The 19,828-nt window shown below is 44.4% G+C and overlaps 1 protein-coding gene across 1 annotated transcript in view; it reads left to right on the top strand.

Annotated features, from left to right (window-relative positions):
* The window catches only part of RYR3 (ryanodine receptor 3), a 1,295,770-nt gene that overhangs the window by 770,093 nt on the left and 505,849 nt on the right, over window positions 1-19,828 (top strand). Inside the window, 1 exon segment of the mRNA XM_063948019.1 lies at window positions 15,631-15,839. Coding sequence (XP_063804089.1) covers window positions 15,631-15,839 — 209 coding nt within the window.

The following is a 19,828-nucleotide window of genomic DNA, read 5'->3' as shown; positions in this document are numbered from 1 at the left end:
ACAGCATGCCTTCCAAATGCTGCTCCCATTCAATGCCTCTTGCACACAAGCAGACAAACAACTTGGAAGCTGCTCAATCATACCTGGAGGTAATTATATATCAGGTGCTGGAAGGGGAGGGGTCACAGACAAACAACAGACAAAGAGGAAGGGGGGTGCAAATCCCCACCCCTAAATTCCCTTCCGCACACTGAAAATTACCTGTAGCCATCCCTGAACCTATCTGGTAATAAAATTCAGAGAATTAGTCACAAATGTTTGCAAACCCAGGAACAGAAGCCTGCTTCCGGTACGCCAAAGTCCTCAGCATGACAGTGGACCGCCCGGCTTGGAGGTAGGACCGGTGGGGGTGAGACTCAGACATTTCAGTCACGTCTGGGTGTCATCCGGCCTGGATCCCTGGGTACAAGATATTGTGTCTCAGGGATACCGGCTGGAATTTCAAGATCTCCCTCCTCACCGGTTCTTCAAATCAGGCTTGCCAGCTTTGCTGGCAGACAGGGCTACCCTACAGGGAGCCATCTAGAAGTTGGTGGAGGCACAGGTAATTCTACCAGATGCAAAACAAAGGTTACTATTCGAACCTTTTCATGGTACCGAAACCGGATGGTTCGGTCAGGCCCATTCTGAACTTGAAATCACTAAACCCCTTTCTGAGGGAGTTCAAGTTCAGAATGGAGTCTCTAAAGGGCGGTGATATCAGGTCTGGAGGAGGGGGAATTCCTGGTATCCCTGGATATCAAGGATACATACCTCCACATTCCGATTTGTTTATCTCCGTTTATCTCCGATTCACACTGTTGGACTGTCGTTTTCAATTCCAGGCCCTGCCATTTGGCCTCTCCACAGCACCGAGGGTTTTCACCAAGGTGATGGCAGAAATGATGGTTCTCCTCTGCAGATAGGGGGTGAACATCATTCCATATCTGGACGATCTGCTGATAAAGGCATCGTCCAAAGAGAAGCTGTTACATCTTCTCAGGGAACATGGTTGGATCCTGAATCTTCCAAAATTTCATTTGGAACCAACCAAGAGGTTGTCATTTCTGGGAATGATCCTCGACACGGAAGTGCAGTGGGTGTTTCTTCCAAGCAATGCAATGGTGATACAAACAATGGTTCGGGATGTCCTGAAGCCAGCCCGGGTGTCAGCTCATTAGTGCATTCGCCTTCTGGAGATCTTACGAGGCTCTGCAGTATGGGAGATTTCATGCTCGGCCCTTCCAACTGGATCACCTAGACAAATGATCGGGATCTCATCTACACATGCACCAGAGAATACGTCTGTCGCCAAAGGCCAGGATCTCACTCCTCTGGTAGCTGCAATTACCTCACCTTCTGGAGGGCCGCAGGTTCGGGATTCAGGACTGGATCCTTCTAAACACGGATGCAAGTCTCCGGGGCTGGGGCGCAGTCACTCAAAGGGAAACCTTACAAGGAAGGTGGTCAAGTCTGGAAGCCGGCCTGCCGATAACCATTCTGGAATTAAGAGCCGTCTACAACGGTCTTCTCCAAGTGGCCCATCTACTGAGAAATTGGGCCATTCAAGTGCAGTCGGACAATGTAATAACAGTGGGTTACATAAACTGACAGGGCGGAACGAAGAGCAGAGCTGCAATGTCAGAGGTAATAAGAATCATCCTCTGGGTGGAAAAACAAGCGTTGGTGCTGTCGGCAATCTTCATTCCGGGAGCAGACAACTGGGAAGTGGACTTCCTCAGTAGACACAATCTTCATCCAGGGGAGTGGGGCCTCCATCCGGAGGTGTTCATGGAGGTGACAAATCTTTGGGGTGTACCTCAAATAGACATGATGGCCTCTTGTCTAAACAAGAAGCTTTGGCGGTATTGTTCCAGGTCAAGGGACCCGCAAGTCATTGTGGTGGACGCCCTAGTGACTCCGTGGGTGTTCCAGTCGGTATACATGTTTCCTCCACTTCCACTCATTACAAGGGTTCTAAAACTAATAAGGAGAACAAGAGTTCAGGCAATCCTCATTGCTCCGGACTGGCCAAGAAGGGCATGGTACGCGGATCTTCTGGATCTACTGCTAGAAGAGCCGAGGCCTCTTCCTCTTCGGGAGGACCTGCTGCAGCAGGGGCCGTTCGCTTATCAAGACTCACCGAGGCTACGTTTGACGGCATGGAGGTTGAACGCCAGATATTAGCTCGGAAGGGCATTCCGAACAAGGTTATTCCTACCCTGATACAGGCTAGGAAAGGAGTAACGTCAAAGCATTACCATCACATTTGGAAAAAATATGTGTCTTGGTGTGAATCCAAGAAGTTTCCTTCGGTAGAGTTTAAACTTGGACGATTTCTCCTCTTCCCCCAAGCAGGTGTGGATATGGGCCTGAGATTAGGTTCTGTAAAGGTCCAGTTTTCGTCCCTATCCATTTTCTTCCAGAAACAGTTGGCTGCCCTCCCTGAGGTTCAGACCTTTTTGAAGGGAGTTCTGCACATCCAGCCTCCCTTTGTGCTGCCTACGGTGCCCTGGGATCTTAACGTGGTGTTGCATTTCCTCCAGTCGGACTGGTTTGAGCCTCTACAGGAGGTTGAGGTCAAGTTTCTCACGAAGAAGGCTGTCACTTTGTTGGCCTTGGCTTCTGCTAGACGTGTGTCGGAGTTGGGGGCTTTGTCATGTAAAAGCCCATACTTAATCTTTCATGAACATAGAGCTGAACTCCGAACATGTCTGCAGTTCCTTCCGAAGGTTGTGTCGGCATTTCATATCAACCATCCTATTGTGGTGCCAGTTGCTACGGACTCCTCAGTTTCATCAAAGTCCTTGGATGTTGTAAGGGGTGGTCTTCAGTATGCCGGCTGTCGGGATCTCGGTGCACAGTATACCGGCGCCGGAATCCCGACAGCCGGCATACCGACACTTATTCTCCCTCGTGGGGTTCCACGACCCCCCTGGAGGGAGAATAAAATAGCGTGGTGTGCACAGCGCACAACCGTGCCCGCAGCGTGGCGAGCGCAGCGTGCCCGCAAGGGGCTCATTTGCACTCTCCACACTGTCGGTAAGCTGGCGGTCGGGCTCCCGGCGCCGGTATGCTGGTCGCCGGGAGCCCGACCGCCGGCATACCATACTACACCCGTTGTAAGGGCTCTGAAAATCTATGTGAAGAGGACTGCTCGTCACAGAAAATCGGACTCTGTTTCTCCTGTATGATCCCAAGAAACTTGGGTGTCCTGCTTCTAAGCAGACGATCTCTCGCTGGATCAGGTTCACTATCCAGCATGCGTATTCTACGGCAGGATTGCTGTGTCCTAAGTCTGTTAAGGCCCACTCTACTCGTAAGGTGGGTTCTTCCTGGGCGGCTGCCCGGGGTGTCTCGGCTTTATAGCTTTGCCGAGCGACTACTTGGTCTGGGTCGAACACATTTGCAAAGTTCTACAAGATCGATGGCCTCTGAGGACCTGAAGTTTGGTCAATCAGTTCTGCAGGAGCCTCCGCGCTCTCCCTCCCGTTCTGGGAGCTTTGGTACATCCCCATGGTACTAATGTGGACCCCAGCATCCTCTAAGACAGTGATGGCTAACCTTGACACTCCAGCTGTTGTTTAACTACACATCCCAGCATGCCCAGCTACAGTTTTTCTATTTGCCTTGCTAAAATTGATGCAGGACATGCTAGGATGTGTAGTTCAACAACAGCTGGAGTGTCAAGGTTAGCCATCACTTCTCTAGGACGTAAGAGAAAATAGGATTTTAATTACCTACCGGTAAATCCTTTTCTCGTAGTCCGTAGAGGATGCTGGGCGCCCGGCCAGCTCTTCGTTATCCTGCAGTGGTTACTTAGTTCAGTACTGCTTAGTTCTTGGTAAGTACTCTTTTGTTACTTGGTAAGTAATATTGTTCAGCCGTTGCTGATGTTTCAAGCTAGTTAGCTTGGTTTGCCTTGTGTGTGAGCTGGTATGAATCTAGTGTTCATTCTAGCACCCTGCACCTTTCAAAACATGTGCAGTTCCTCTTTCCTGCCTGGGGTGTCGCTCTCTCCTCTGGTGCTTCTCAGCACACTCAGGTCTGTATTTCAGTGCTGAGATACAGACCAGAGTGTTCTGAGAAGCACCAGAGCAGAGAGCGACACCCCATGCAGGAAAGGAGAACTGCATGGATTTTGAAAGGTGCAGGGTGCTAGAATGAACACTATGAATCTCGCCACTATCTGTGTAAAATCCTTCTCTCAAAGATGTCCGTCTCCTCGGGCACAGTTTCTAGACTGGGTCTGGTAGGAGGGGCATTGAGGGAGGAGCCAGCCCACACTATCAAACTCTTAAAGTGCCAATGGCTCCTGGTGGACCCGTCTATACCCCATGGTACTAATGTGGACCCCAGCAACCTCTAAGGACTACGAGAAAAGGATTTACCGTTAGATAATTCAAATCCTATTATTTGCTAAAATATGTAATGATAAAGCTGTTTGCAATATAAAATTTCAAGATTGCTACTCAGGCATCTTTGGATCAGATGATATATTTAAATATTATAAGATGTATGGCAAGAGAGCCTTTGCATGGGACCTTAATGTGACTGAAAAGAATTTGTAATAACAAATGAATATTCGCTAAAAGAAGTTTAAATTTACGTTTTTCTCAGCTGACTGCAACAATTACTACAAAATTAAATATTCTTGTTAAAAATTTCCCTATACACCCCAAAACAGCAATGCAATAACAATATGTTCTGCGGTCATGCTGTGTGTGCATTTAGGCACATAGCTCTTTGCCTATCGGCAGCATTACTCTAAAGGAGGCTGCTCTGGTCTCGGTCAGAGCAAGTGTAATGGGCGACGGGACCTGATGGGGAAGCTGGCATCAACAAGTGCGTACACACTTGCCGATGCCGGCAGAGCCGGTGGGGGCCTGACTACCGATATCTCTAGATTGAGCTGCATGCAGGTCCAATTGGGAGATGTCACTGACGACCCATGGGAACGCGCATTTGTCCGGAATCAGCGTTCAGTGGTATCTCACTTACCAGCGCGCTGGTGTGCAGGCCTCCGGAGGTCACGGCCCCAGTTAGTTGCTGCATGAATACCCTGTCTGCGGAGCGCAATACCCATTGTCACTGTGTACCCCTGAAGTCCATCCAGCGTGTACTCCGCTGTGTGCCCACCATCTGTACATCACGGGCACCGCCATGACACTTGCGGTCAGCTGACCTGTAACACCCCATCCTGCGCTGTGTCTGCACACATGATTCAAGCATCCAATGCCTGCTGACCAGGGGGTATAAATCCAGAACATCGGCTCAGTCTCATCGCCTTGAACAACGCGTCACATCCAGTGCACAGCGTCTCCTGGCACCAGTCTTCTGTCTCCAGTGATTTCCTAGCTCCAGTGTCTCCATGGAACTACAGGCACCAGCCATCCAGCTCTGCTACAACTACTTCCACAGTCAGCTTCCACTTCTATATGCAGTAAGAGACTCTCTCCAGGTGCTGCCTCATCATTCTCACCTGTGTGTTGTTACTCTGCATTCAGCACTGTGCTATAGCATCCAGCACTTAAAACAACCAGCTTGTGAATTACCAACTGTCTCCTGCTATAGCCTTGCTTGGCTTTGTGGACTTTGTGCATATCTACTGACTGTGTGACTCTACTGCTGCCGGTTTCCATACTGATTACCGGAGTTACTTATTGCCTGTATATATTGCCATCGGTTGCATTACTTACCTACAACATATTGATCCTGTTTTCCATCGGCTTCCGAGCCAGCCATCGATGTTCGCCTTCGGCTTCCTGGCCGATCATCACTGTTTGCTAATCACACTGGTTTCCAGACCAGCCTATTACCTGTGACTGTTATTATACCTCTGTCAGTTTCAACCATCTGTATTGCCATTTGCTCCAGTTGATGTTCATATCTCTGTGTGCTAAATAAAACATCATTGCGCACATGCATAGGAACTTACTGCAGCCTCCTGATTTCCTCCACAGCACCACCACTGAGCCACTAGTGCCCCCTCCGAGAACAGACACAGTTACAGACCTGACAGTAGTTTTCCAATGGTAATATCTGTGCTGCACTCCAACAAATGCACAATGAATGATCCAGGAAAAGTGGTGACTAAGTAGCACAATGGCCCTCATTACGAGTTGATCACTAGCTATTTTTAGCAGCCGTGCAAACGCATAGTCGCCGCCCACGGGGGAGTGTATTTTCACTTTGCAAGAGTGCGAACGCCTGTGCAGCCGAGCGGTACAAAAACATTTTGTGCAAAACAAGACCAGCCCCGTAGTTACTAATCCTGTGCGATGATTGCTGTGATGAAGGTCCCGGAATTGACGTCAGATACCTGCTCTGCAAACGCCTGGACAAGCCTGCGTTTTTCCAACCACTCCCAGAAAACGGTCAGTTGACACCCAGAAACTCCCTCTTGCTGTCAATCTCCTTGCGATGGGCTGTGCGAATGGATACGTCGCTAGAAGCAATGCAAAACAACAATGCACTTTGTACCTGTACTCCGCACGTGTGCATTGCGGCCCATACGCATGCGTAGTTTTGCCATTTTTTTAACTGATCGCTACGCAGCGAACAGTGGCAGCTAGCGATCAACTCGGAATGAGGACCCATGTTCTGTAGCAATCTGTTACAGCAATTGGTCCTATTGTCATTAGACTACCTCTAAGAATAAGTCACTAAATAGTACAGTACTAGTTTACTAATTGTATCTCCTTACTGTGTTATGTGGTCAGTACTCTGAATCAGAAATTGTAAGGGTTTCATTCAGTATAGAAGCAGATCACTGCATTTTCTTACATCTTAAAATTATTTAAATGCTTTGTCAGCACATACATGGACTGAGAGTAATTGATGTCTTGGTATATGGGACTATCATAATTTCTGGCTCACTCATAGAATGGTATACAGTATATCTCTAGCATCCATCCTCCATTATACACCATTAAGTTCTACTTCTTCTTTCATTTTTCAATACACTGTTTATTTGTTGAAATAAATTTTGTACATCATGACGTATAGCAAAAAATGGGAGAATGGACTATACACAAAGAGCGACATATAATAATACAAAGTAAGAAGTAAAAGAGGGGGAGGTCGAGGCCATGCATGCACACATACTGTATAGATCAAGGATAAGACAAATTTAGTGTATGAATGGGTACACCCAATCCAAATAGTGATATATGACAGAGAACTTGAGTACAAAAGAAATCAAAAGGAAATTCAAAACAAGAGTAACGACTATCTGAACACAAAGTAGAAAACCAGATCTGCTTCTCCTTTTTAAATACACCAATGGCCAATGCTGGACTGGGGCATAAAGGGCCCACCCGGGGAATACAGGGGTAGGGGCCCATGTTTAGGGGTACGGTCAGTCTGCGGAGTGGGTGTGCCAGCCACCACATTGGTTTGCCTAACCATTAGAGAGTGCACGGTCTGCGACCCTTAAAAAAAAAAAAAGTGTGTATATATATATATATATATATATATAATGCTGCAAGAGGATTGGCACTCCCCCTGCTGATGTTATTAATAATGCTCAGGTGCCATCCGAAAACAATAGTTATATACAGACCACTTCTAACATGCAGCGGCACTCTGAGAGTGAATCACAATCAAGTGCAATTATTGTTCCATTCTGTGAGGCTCATCCCTCTCTCTCTCTCTCTCTCTCTCTCTCTCTCTCTCTCTCTCTCTCTCTCTCTCTATATATATATATATATATATATATATATATATATATATATATATATAGAATCATGCATGCACTATATATATATATATATATATATATATATATATATATATATATATAGTGCATGCATGATAATGTACCAGATTAATAACCACAATACACTGTAGAAAATACACGACAGTCCTGTGCAGTATAAGGTTACATATTTATAATTCAAGTGCACAGTCTGGAGCCTGATCCCTAGAGGAGGAGGTGGGCCGGTCCAGCCCTGCCAAAGATTGATGTTTCCAGTTAATTCTGTTACATGTTCTTTGCACATTGCTTCTATTGGTAGCAGATACCCTGTTGTATGTATCATTGGGGCAGATGTATTAACCTGTAGAAGGCATAAAGAAGTGATAAACCAGTGATATGTGCAAGGTGATAAAGGCACCAGCCAATCAGATCCTAACTGTTGATTTACATATTGGAGCTGATTGGCTGGTGCCTTTATCACCTTGCATATATCACTGGTTTATCACTTCCTTATGCATTCTCCAGGTTAATACATCTGCCCCTTTGTTCTGTCCCTATCTCCCCTTCCCAATATAGACGCATATGCAATAATAACTGTTAATTTTCTAAATTACTTTGTTACATTTTCAAACAGTAACAGTAGCAGGAGGTACTATTGTTACTGTTTAAAAATGTAGTAAGAAGTAATCAAAAAAATTACCCTTGATCATTGCATATACTAGAATGTTTATTGTATTTCCCTGGCCATTCGAAGATGTTTTAAGCTATATATGGATAGTGTTTTTTAAATCTAATTCTACATATACCATGTAGAATTAGATATATGCCTGACCAGATTTGGCAACTGACCGACATGATTTTTGTAGGAACGGAAAAAAGGCATTCATTCTATAATTCTCACCTAAGGATTGATTTATTAATAGTATTTTATTAGTAATTATCATAGGCCCTGATTCTAAGTTGAGAGGAAAGCAAATAAGAGCAAGTAACTATGCACCTTGGCAAAACCATGTTGCACTGCAGGTGGCTTAAGATATATTTAGATTTGTAGGTGGCGTGTTCAAACGCTGATCTAAATTGTAGAATGAAGTGAAGCTGTCCAGCATTTGGGGGTTACATGCAAAATCCAACGGTATTTAGCCTGCACGCAAAAAGTAACAACATATATTTGCACCCCTTGCACTGCAACATGGTTTTACCAGTGTAAGAGGGTTAGGGGAACAGGTACCATCTCATGTGGTAGATGGCCGTGCACAGCAGCCAAGAGATCACACAACTCCAAGGTTTCAGGTGCAACTGGCATCAACCAGTTTTATTAAGCAGCAAAACAAATTAAAAGAACAAAATAAATACATTGCCATCTGGCACTAAACTAAAAACAAGTCATTCCTAACTCACAAAGAAACACAAGAAGTTATACCAAGCATAGCTCACTTGTTTTCAGTAGCAAATTTCCATCACAAAGACTCTGCAGTCTCCTTTATCCCCAGGCACTGTGAGAGACCTAGTGACCGTGCTGACAGCCTTATAACACTCTCATGCAGCTGATATTACTAACTAGCCTCTGTGAGACCAACAGGGCCTAAGACCTGAACTGGGCCTAATGGATGGAGCCACCCTACCTTCTCACATCCATACCTCAAGACCCCTTAACGGACTTTTACCAAAAGCCAAAAAGCTCTCAGCAAACACACATGAGGTTTTAAAACACATAGGTTAGAAACCTTGGGCAAATATACCTGCCTTATAATTCTATTCTAGTGCTCTTGTCACACATCTCCGACCTCCCCCTGTTCGACCCAAGGGGTGGAACACTTGTAGCCCCTAATCAGAAGATGCAGGCCAATGCATCTCTATTGGCTAGTTGTGTACTGCCTATGCTCCACAGTAAATGTAAAGTCTTGCAATGCTAAAATCGATCTTGTTACTCTGGCAATTCTGGCCTTTATGTAAACACATCCATTTTAATGGAGCGTGATCCGTCACCAGTTTAAACTGGTTGCCCAAGAGGTAATATCTCAAAGTGTCTAATGCCCACTTAATGGCCAACGTTTTTTTCCCACAATAGCTTACCAATAGCATACTCATTGAGTTTTCTACTCAAATAAATAATGGGGTGCTTATCCTCATCTCTGTTTTGGGACAATATGGCACCTACCACTGAGACAGCCGTCTGAACTACAAATTCTTTAGAAAACTCTGGTGTTATCAACTTTTAATGCCTGAAATGCTTGTTTTGCCTCAGGGTTCCATTTCACCATATTTGATTGTTTACTTTGGTATGGTCTAATAAAGGAACTGCTATGTTGGCAAAATTAGGAATGAACCATCGCTAATACCCGGTGAGTCCCAAAAATGCTCTCACTTGTTTTGTATTTACCGGATGGGGCCAGTTTTGGATAGCCTCAGTTTTTGTTCAGTTGGGGCTTAATCAGACCTCTACCTATGGTAAATCCCAAGTATTTAACCTCTTCCATCACTAAGCGATGTTTTTGGACTTTTTCCATCCGTGACTATCCATGTCACAAATCATAACCTGTAGTAACCTTGTGGCAAGCAGAGCAGAGTGAGACACTGCGCCCGAAGTGTGGGGATGCATTTCTATAAATGGTGGTCCCAGATGAAAAAACTATACAAAATAACCCCCAAAATGTGTGTCAACCATTTTTTTGCATCAAACATTCTCATGTCGACCCTTTGACCCTGTCCTACAAAAATTACTGGCTGATGATGTGGAGGCGTATCTGACCACATTTGCGAGAACTGCCAAGCGGAGAGCTGGCCCAAAGAACAGTGGGCTGGCCTGCTGGCACCCTTTCTCTCAGGCGAATCAAAAATACTTATTTTGACTTAAGCACTGCAGATGCTCTGGACTATGAGAAGGTAAAAACAGAAATCCTGACTTGTCTGGGAGTTACATGGCAGTCCGAGCACAATGAGTGCATTGCTGGGTGTACTCAAAAGACAAACTTTTCCGCTCACAAATGCATGACCTCATCAACCTGACCAAGAAATGGTTACAACCATATGTAACAGGTTACTGTGATGAGAGCATCCCAGTGATTTCTATGCAACAGAGACCATCCCAGTGATATCTATGCAACAGAGACCATCCCAGTGATTTCTATGCAACAGAGACCATCCCAGTGATTTCTATGCAACAGAGACCATCCCAGTGATTTCTATGCAACAGAGACCATCCCAGTGATTTCTATGCAACAGAGACCATCCCAGTGATTTCTATGCAACAGAGACTATCCCAGTGATTTCTATGCAACAGAGACTATCCCAGTGATTTCTATGCAACATAGACTATCCCAGTGACTTCTGTGCAATCAGGAACATCCAGGAACATCCCAGTAATTTCTATGCAACAGAGAGCATCCCAATAACGTCTATTCAACAGAGAACACCCCAGTGACCTCTATGCAACAGAGAGCACCCCATAGACGTCTATGCAACAGAGAGGATCCCAGTGACTTCTATGCAACAGAGTACATAATGATATCAGCCTTGTAGTTATCTATCTGATTCTGAAGCTTTTCAAGCCAAGGTTCGGTCTTATCTGAGGTTAAAACAGGTGTGTAATCTTTATTGAAAGAGGTAATATGATCCCTAGTTTTCTTAAATTCAATCCCTACCTCTTCGAAAAACAGTAGGAGAAGATCTAAAGAACATTTTTTAAGAATACTGCACAAGTGGCTGCAAAAACTCCCTGTTGTCAGGATGTTATTAATCTGAGAACCTCTGGGAATGTGTTTAGTATGGTAATACTCCGAAAGAATTGACCGTGCAAGATAAGGTCTGTTTCTTTTTTCTTGAGTCTATTTAGTTTATTGTACAAGTCTGATGGAGGCTGACTAGGTTGCGTATTGAACTCAATTTGTTCAGATAATACTCAATTAGCATTGTCATCAGTCAAGCTGATCTGAGCATTTTCTGCTTCACTTAACAATGTATCGCTGAAGAAGCCGGCCAAAACAGACATATTTCAAATGGTTAATTGTAACAACCGCTAACTGTATAGAACTACATCATTAAAAATTCAGAATATACTACAAATTACAGAAATTACATCTAATTACCCCAAGATGTCTAAAAAAACAAAAAACAACACATCCACTACTGAAAAAAATCAAAAGTAAAAAAAAATCTAAATATATACACAGAAGAAACTCTTAGTGCAATAAGTTCTTCCAGTGGACCATTATTTAAGAGAATCCACACTAAGATATTTAAACAATCTCAGAACTGTAAATCCCTTGGGTGCACAGCCAAAGCAAGCCGTCAAGCCCACTTAATATATTCCATGGGTAGGTTGGCACTCTTGATCATATCCTTTGCATTCGCCTAGGGTGCTCATCCAATGCATCCGCAAGAAATACTTGCAATATATCAAAAATAAGATGCACTCACCAGGAACTTTTCATTATTCAAAAGCAGAGCAGCCTTTATTACTCACAAATTACCACATAGAGTCGACGTTTCGGTCATCCAGCGTGACCTTCTTCAAGACATAACCACAGAGAGACTGGGACAGAGAAATAATAATAAATAATTAGAAGTTCCTGGTGATTGCATCTTATGGTTTATGTGTGTGTAATTAAAAAAAAATTAAAAAATATATATATATATATATATATATATATATATAATATAATTGGAGAGTGCCCGGTTATAGCATTCTAGCAATAGAATATCAGTCACTTTCTTGACTCCACCAGGTTGCCAGGAAGTGAAACCAGCACACAAAGCATTATGAAAAACTTTCACCCATTGGATATAGCTACCCCCTCTGGAGCTTTCACAGATAAACTCAGCAAATATGTTCTAACTGCTGGACATAATGCATATTATCCCAAATTATTAATTAAGGAAGGTGACGTTTATCCAAACTTAATATCTCAAAGTGACTTTAAGCAATAATACCGGACTACTGTACTTGAGTGGGGATAACTGAGCACACCTAGGGAGTTATGTTGTTTTTGCAATTAAGTGTTTAGTGCTATACTATGATGTTGACATCTATATATATATATATATATATATATATATATAAAAAGCTAACGCTGCTCCTCACCTCTGTGGTGCGCCATTGGCACACACCTACGCACACGCACACACACACACTCAGCATGATAGACCCCTGGCTCCCAGCAGCAGGAGTTCCAGAAACCTGGCAGCTCCGGTGTGAGTGGCGACTGCCTCACCTATAATCTGGCCCTTGTGTCAGTCATTTTTACTGGCTTTTAACTAGTCTTATATCTAAAATTCATTGGTCTGTTCGTCTGTCTGGGTATACATTTGGACACCCCTGTACCGATTGAAATTAAACCAACACAAGGTGGTCCAGTTGGATCCTGGACAGTTTTTAGGGTTGTTAGGGTCCTAGTAATCAGAATCTCAGAAGACATACTAGGGGGTTGGGTTCTCTGTCGCACCTCCCATTGGTGTATGCTGGGCAGAACTTTGACCCGAGGAACCAGGTCTGACCCTTCCACTGGATGGATTGGGATGAAAACTTCAGAGTGGTAACATTGGATCCCAGAAAACATAATAGAGGGGTTTAGGTCCCAGTCAGACCTCCCGTTGATGTACTCTGGGCAGATATTTGACCCAGGGAGCCTATTTTGCTCCTTCCACTTAATGGATTTGGATAAAAACTTCACAGAATGGTCATATTGGATCCCAGAATGCATACTAGGGGTTTGGGGTCCTGGTTGGACCCCTTGTTAGTGTCCATCAGGCAGAGCTTTGACCTGGTGAGCCTGTTCCGGTCCTTCCACTGGATGGATTTGGATTAAAACTTCCACGAGTGGTAACATCGGGTCCAAAAAGACATACTAATGGGTTGAGGTCCTGGTCGGACCTTCCGTTGGTGTACGCCAGACAGAACTTTGACACAGGGAGCCTGTTCTGGGCCTTCCACTGGATGGATTTAGATGAAACTGTAAAGAACCGTAATAACTGACAGAAATAACTTTAATTAAATGACCTGAAATAACTGACTGATATAACCATAAATCAATTAACTAAAATAACTGACAGAAATGGAGGTAAGAAGACAAAACATGTGAACTCAAAAGCATACCTCCCAACTGTCCCGATTCCCGCTGGACAGTCCCATTATTCAGACACTGTCCCGCTGTCCCACCCGCGGGTCGCAGTGTCCTGCGGGCGAGGGCAGTTGGTCTATGCATCTATACAGCCGGTGATCGCTGAATAGATACGTGCGCACGCACACCGCATCTATACATAGCAGGGAGGTGAGCCAGGGGCTGGCCAGCTGCTCAGGGAGAGCTGGCCACGCCTTAGAAAATGCAAAAGTTAGTGTTGCGCTACCCAGCCACGCCCCCATTACAAGAGGCCACACCCTCCCGACTGACACCATGCCCTTTTTTGGGCACCCGCGCCTTCGGTGAGCAAGGGTCCTGACTTCATGGGACAGAAAAGTGGGAGGTATGCCAAAAGCCTTGGAATAGCAACATTGATAATAGAAGGAAAACGTTAAAACCATCTCGCAGTGTAAAAGTGATTATAAAACTGAACAGAAAGGAAAGCTGGGGATTAGGGCTACTGGTGACACCCACAAAAAAATAAACAATATAAACTTGACAGCCACCTCATGGGTGTGTTGGAAGAGCTGCTAATTTTTTTTTAAATGTTGGTAGTTACAGCCCACGTATTGATAACTTACTAACTTAAAGATTTAAACCCAGGCACTTCAGCTAGTAGACATTTAAATAGCTCTTTGGTAAACTGATAAAGGCACAATGTGAGCGGTAATATATAGCATCAGAGGACAATGAGCACAGTGATCCAGGTGGAAACAAGTACTAGGGTGCATCATTTGTAGTTTCACTTTACTTGGAAAAGCACTTTTTATTCTGTTAAACAGTCATATGTTACAGATTGGGATATGCTTTTAGAATTGTTTTATCTGCACACTGCCATATTCCATCAGAAACCAGCATATTAATTGCTGCTCAAATAAATGAAAGTCCACATTTCCGGATAATAATGTATTCTTTAACTTGCTAAATGTATATCACTAATTCATCCATGACAGTACATTTGCCTAATGACTCGACAATAAATGAGCTCTGGTTGTCGCCCAAGTAGTTTCCTTACAGCAGTTTTGAGAGAGCTGTTTTAATTAAGTAACATTGGGGGTCATTCAGACCTGATTGCACGCTAGGATTTTTTGCTGTGCTGCGATCAGGTCAGAACTGTTCATGCGTATGCACCGCAATGCGCAGTCGTGTCGTACGGCTACAAAGCAGATCGTTGCTGGGCGAAGAATCCATTCGCACAGCCTATCGCAAGGAGATTGACAGGAAAAAGGCGTTTCTGGGTATCAACTGACCGTTTTCTGGGAGTGGTTGGAAAAACGTATGCGTGTCCTAGCGTTTGCAGGGCGGGTGTCTGGCGTCAAATTTCGGCCCCCGGATAGGCTGAAGTGATCGCAGCGGCTGAGTAAGTCCTGGGATACTCAGAAACTGCACAAAACTTTTTTGTACTGCTCGGCTGCACAGGCGTTCACACACTTGCACAGCTAAAATACACTCCCCTATGGGTGTTGACTATCTGCTTGCAGCAGTGCAAAAAAACCCTAGTGAGCGATCAGGTCTGGATTAGGACCATTGTCCTCAAATGATACACAGGCATAACACCCGCATGTTGAACAGAATGCATTTAGAATATCTTTTATGTGCCTTGTTTTTTGCTGAGTCGGGAGTTTGTCAAGATGAAATGTTTTTTATTCAACATGGAAGGTTTAATCTACCAGCAATGAGATATACTTATTGATAATGTTTCTGAATGCACTAGATATAATTCCACATTGACAACAAGACTGAAGTTCTACCAACAGATTGCTTACCACATTTTACTGCAGAGCTTACCATCTGTTCAACCTTTCATAGCCTACTTCCTGTGCATGTTTTCTGCAGGTTTTGTTCCTGTCTGCTGCCTTGGGTTGTCTCAGATTGGTCGCATGAACTTTGGAAAAGATGCCAGCACCTTCAAATATTACACAATGTGCGGCCTGCAGGAAGGCTTCCAACCCTTTGCTGTCAATATGAACAGAGATGTTGCCATGTGGTTCAGCAAACGCTTACCAACATTTGTCAATGTGCCAAAAGATCATCCTCATATTGAGGTAATTAAGATGTCTGTTTCTACTTGTTATGCAATACTTTGCACTTCATTGTGATTCTTCACTACTATTTTCACTGTTCTTCAATAACTCGTTAAAGAATACTGTGATAACACAATATGGAGAGTCTGTAGTGAGTACTAGGTAAGGATGACTATTGGTGGTTAGTAATTATCAGTGGTTTGCCACGATTGTTTTGCCATTGTTGGCGGAGGGCGATATCTTTCTGTCATTGACGGCAGAGATGCAGCATGTTTTGTTTACTGATTATGGTGCATTGCGCTTATCCCCACTCCTGATTGTGCCATTTAGCACTGATCCCTTTCCTGATTGGTCCACCATAAACACCTGACCCACAGTAGTGATGCTCGTCGATTGTTCAAACCATCAGTGGATTTTCGTCTATGATCTTATGCCATCAATATAATGTACTAATGGCACCAAGGATGGGAGACCATCAAAGGTGTACCATCTGATGGCCAGCCCTAGTCCTAGCTGGAAACACTAGACATACAGTAGTGCTGCTTTTGCTTTGTTTGCTACATATAAATGTCATGGTTATCTTTTCATTGCATAATATCTCTTCAAGCTCTCTCTGGTGCTACATTCTATTTCATAGTAGATTTGCTTTATTTCTACCAGTATTCTAAATTTTTGGTACAAAAATGTTCATTATATATTATTATTATTATTATTATTATTATCCTTTATATGGGGCCAACACCCAAATACAGAGTACATAAATAAGCAAAACAAGAAAACCATGACTTACAGTTCAAGACAATATAGGATAAGTACAGGGTATACAGTATAAACATAACTGCATCAGCAGATGACACTGAAACAAGCATCACTGAAATAAGTAACCGAGGGATTTGGTGCCATCAAAAGGCATATGGAATAGAAGATGGTTTAAGTAAGAGAAGGAAAATCACTTGAGAGAAGAGGGCCCTGCTTGTGAGAGCTTACATTCTAAAGTGTGTGTGTGTGTGGGGGGGGGGGGGGCAGACTGACACGGGTGACACAGAAGGGGTAGAGACAGTGAGTGTATACAAGAGGGTTAGTAGGAGAGTTGACTGGGTTTGGTGAAGAAGTGGGTCTTGGTAGCCCATTTAAAGTTTTATAGAGAGATGGAGGGTCTGAGAGCGAGAGGTAGAGAATCCCAGCGATACAGTAAGCAGCAGCACATGAATAATGGCAGGAGAGGCTGCATGCATTAACAGAGCGAAGAGGACGGGTGGGAGTGTAAATGGAGATATGGTCAGAGATGTAAATGGTAGAGGAGTGGTGAGGCTTTTGCAAGTGAGTGTGAGAAGCATTCATTGGATTCTGAAAAGAAAGGGCTTGTAAGAGTGGGGAGGTGGACGTATGAGCCGGACTGCAGCATTGAGGATAGATTGGAGTGGAGAGAGGCATTTGTCAGGGATGCCAGATACTGTAGAAGGAGATTATTCTAGTCCAGTCTTGAGATGACCAGTGAGTGGATAAGGGTCTCAGTAGTATCCTAGGTGAGAAATTGCCTGATCCTGGAAATAGTTTTGAAATTAAAATGGCAAGTTTGTGAGAGTTAGTGAATGTGTGGTTTGAAGGAGGGGAATTACTCCAAGAGAGCCCGCTTGGGTTTAGAGGAGATAGTAGTGCCATCAATAGATAATGAAATTGTTGGAGGTAAGGTTGTGTGGAGGCTAGGAGGATGATCAGCACAGTCTTAGCCATGTTAAGTTTAAGAAAGCACTGGGACATCCAAGCAGAGATAGCAGAGAGACACTTGGAGATACCAGTGGGGAGAGGTCAGGGGGAAAAGGTAAATTTGTGAATCATCAGCTTAGAGATTGTATTGTAAGTCAAAAGAGCTAATGAGCTCACCTAAAGAGGACATATAGGGGGGAATTCAAATGTCTGAAAAGTCAGTTGGGTATCTGTTTTTTTCCTATCTGATAGACAGGAAAAAACAGACACCCAACCAACTTTTCAAACATTTGAATCCCCCCCCCCCCCCCCTCCCATAGAGAGAGAGAGAGAGAGAGAGAGAGAGAGAGAGAGAGAGAAAGAGATCACCAAGAACAGAATCTTGGGCGACGCCTACAGTTAGTGGAAGTGTGTGTGTGGGGGGGGGGGGGGGGAGTCATGAGAGGAGACAAAGAAGGAATGGTCAGAGAGGTAAGAGGACAGCCAGAAGAGTATCATACAGACCAAGGGAGTGAATGATTTGCAGAAGGAGAGGGTGGTCCACAGTGTAAATAGCAGCAGAGAGGTCAAGGAGACTAAACAGAAAGTATTGGCCCTTGGATTTAGCAGGAAGGAGGTAATTGTAAACTTTTGTGAGGGCAGTTTCAGAGAAGTGGATAGGATAGAGGCCATACTGGAATGGGTCAAGCAGTGAGTGGAAGGAAACGAAGGCAGTAAGGCGGATGTCGACAGTATGCTCAAGGAATTTGGAGGCAAAAGACAGGAGAGATATTGGTCGGTAGTTGGAGAGAGTGTATGGATCAAAGGTAGGTTTTTTAAGAATAGGGAAGACCAGTGCATACTTGAAGGTAGAGGGGACAGTGCCAGATGAGAGGGAGAGATTGAGGAGGTGGGCAAGATGGGAACATGCAGAAGGAGAGAGTTAGCAGAGGAGGCAGGAGAACATAGGGTCATGTGGGGTGGTGGTGGGGGAATGGATGAGGGTCATGACTTCCACACCAGATACATGGGAGAAAGATATCATAGTTTGTAAGAGGGATGGGGAGGGGTGGTAAGGGAAAGAAGATGGCTGGCTACTGATGGTCTGATGAGATGTGATGTCCTGACGTATGAGTCAGGATGTAATGAAGTCCGAGTTCAGTGGCTGTGCGGGATGCCAGCTGAATCTGGGCATTTTTTTAAAGGTGCAATCATGTACAAGGCTAAACCATGCTTGTACATGATCGTCCTTTTAAAAAAAAAGTCCTAGTTTGGACGGCAGCCCTCACGGCCGTCAAACTCAGACTTCATTACATCCCTGCCCTGGAGTTAATCTTGGATGTAAAATAAGTGGCTAAGTCAACAGCAGAGAGTGAGGAGGGAAGATGAGGGTGGGCGGAGTAGGGAGTTGACAGTGGGAAAAAAAGTGCCGGGAGTTGGAAGACTGAGAGGAGATGAGATTCTTGAAGTACAACAGGGAACGGGTAACAATGAAGGATGAGAGCATAATTTTGAAATGGAGGAAGTCTGCCTTAGAGTGTGATTTCCTCCACTGTTGCTCGGTAGTATGTAAGCATTTTTTGCAGCTACAGTTTCTAGTGCATTTTGTGTGCCAGGGTTGAGGTGTTTATCTGCAAGGGTGAATAGTGGTCGGTGGAGTGACAGAGTCAAGAGCAGAAGTAAGGGATGCATATTATAAGGAAGTGACTTGTTCAGTGCATAAGAGAGAGAAAAAAGAGAGAGAAGTGAGTCGAACAGGGAGGATAGGGAGTGGTGTCAATAGCCTCAATGTTATGCTTAGTGATGGTAGCCTTAGGAGGTAGAGATGGAGAAGCAGAGAGATAAGTTAAAAGAGAGCAGGTGGTGGTCAGAGTGGGGAAATGGGGAGTTGGAGAAATCAGAAAACCCAGATCAAGTGAGCTTCCATTCACATGGGAGAGCAAGGAGGTCCACTGAGAGAGACCAAGTGAAGATGTGAGGGCTTAGAAAAATGCATCATATATATTCAGACCACATACAGTATAAGCAGGGCCTTCTTAACAGCAGTGTATGCCTCTGGGCAAAGCAATACATTGGGACCCCTACTCACCCTGCAGCGGTAGGGGTGGGGGGTGCTATCAGCGGCAGCTTTGATGTACCACAAGCGGTAGGGGGTGTTCTATCATCCGCTCAGCATGTAGGTCCTGGAGCTATAATTTCTGCTAATTACTCTTTTACTGCACAGATGGTGGGAGATGGAGTGGGAGGGAGAACACTTAACTGTAGAAGGGGCATTGGGCTGAATGAAAGTGCCCGGTATATGACTTACAGGGTGGTAGGGCAGG

This window comes from Pseudophryne corroboree, chromosome 12, assembly GCF_028390025.1.
Source record: "Pseudophryne corroboree isolate aPseCor3 chromosome 12, aPseCor3.hap2, whole genome shotgun sequence".
Taxonomy (NCBI): domain Eukaryota; kingdom Metazoa; phylum Chordata; class Amphibia; order Anura; family Myobatrachidae; genus Pseudophryne; species Pseudophryne corroboree.
This window is presented reverse-complemented; position numbering and strand designations above follow the sequence as displayed.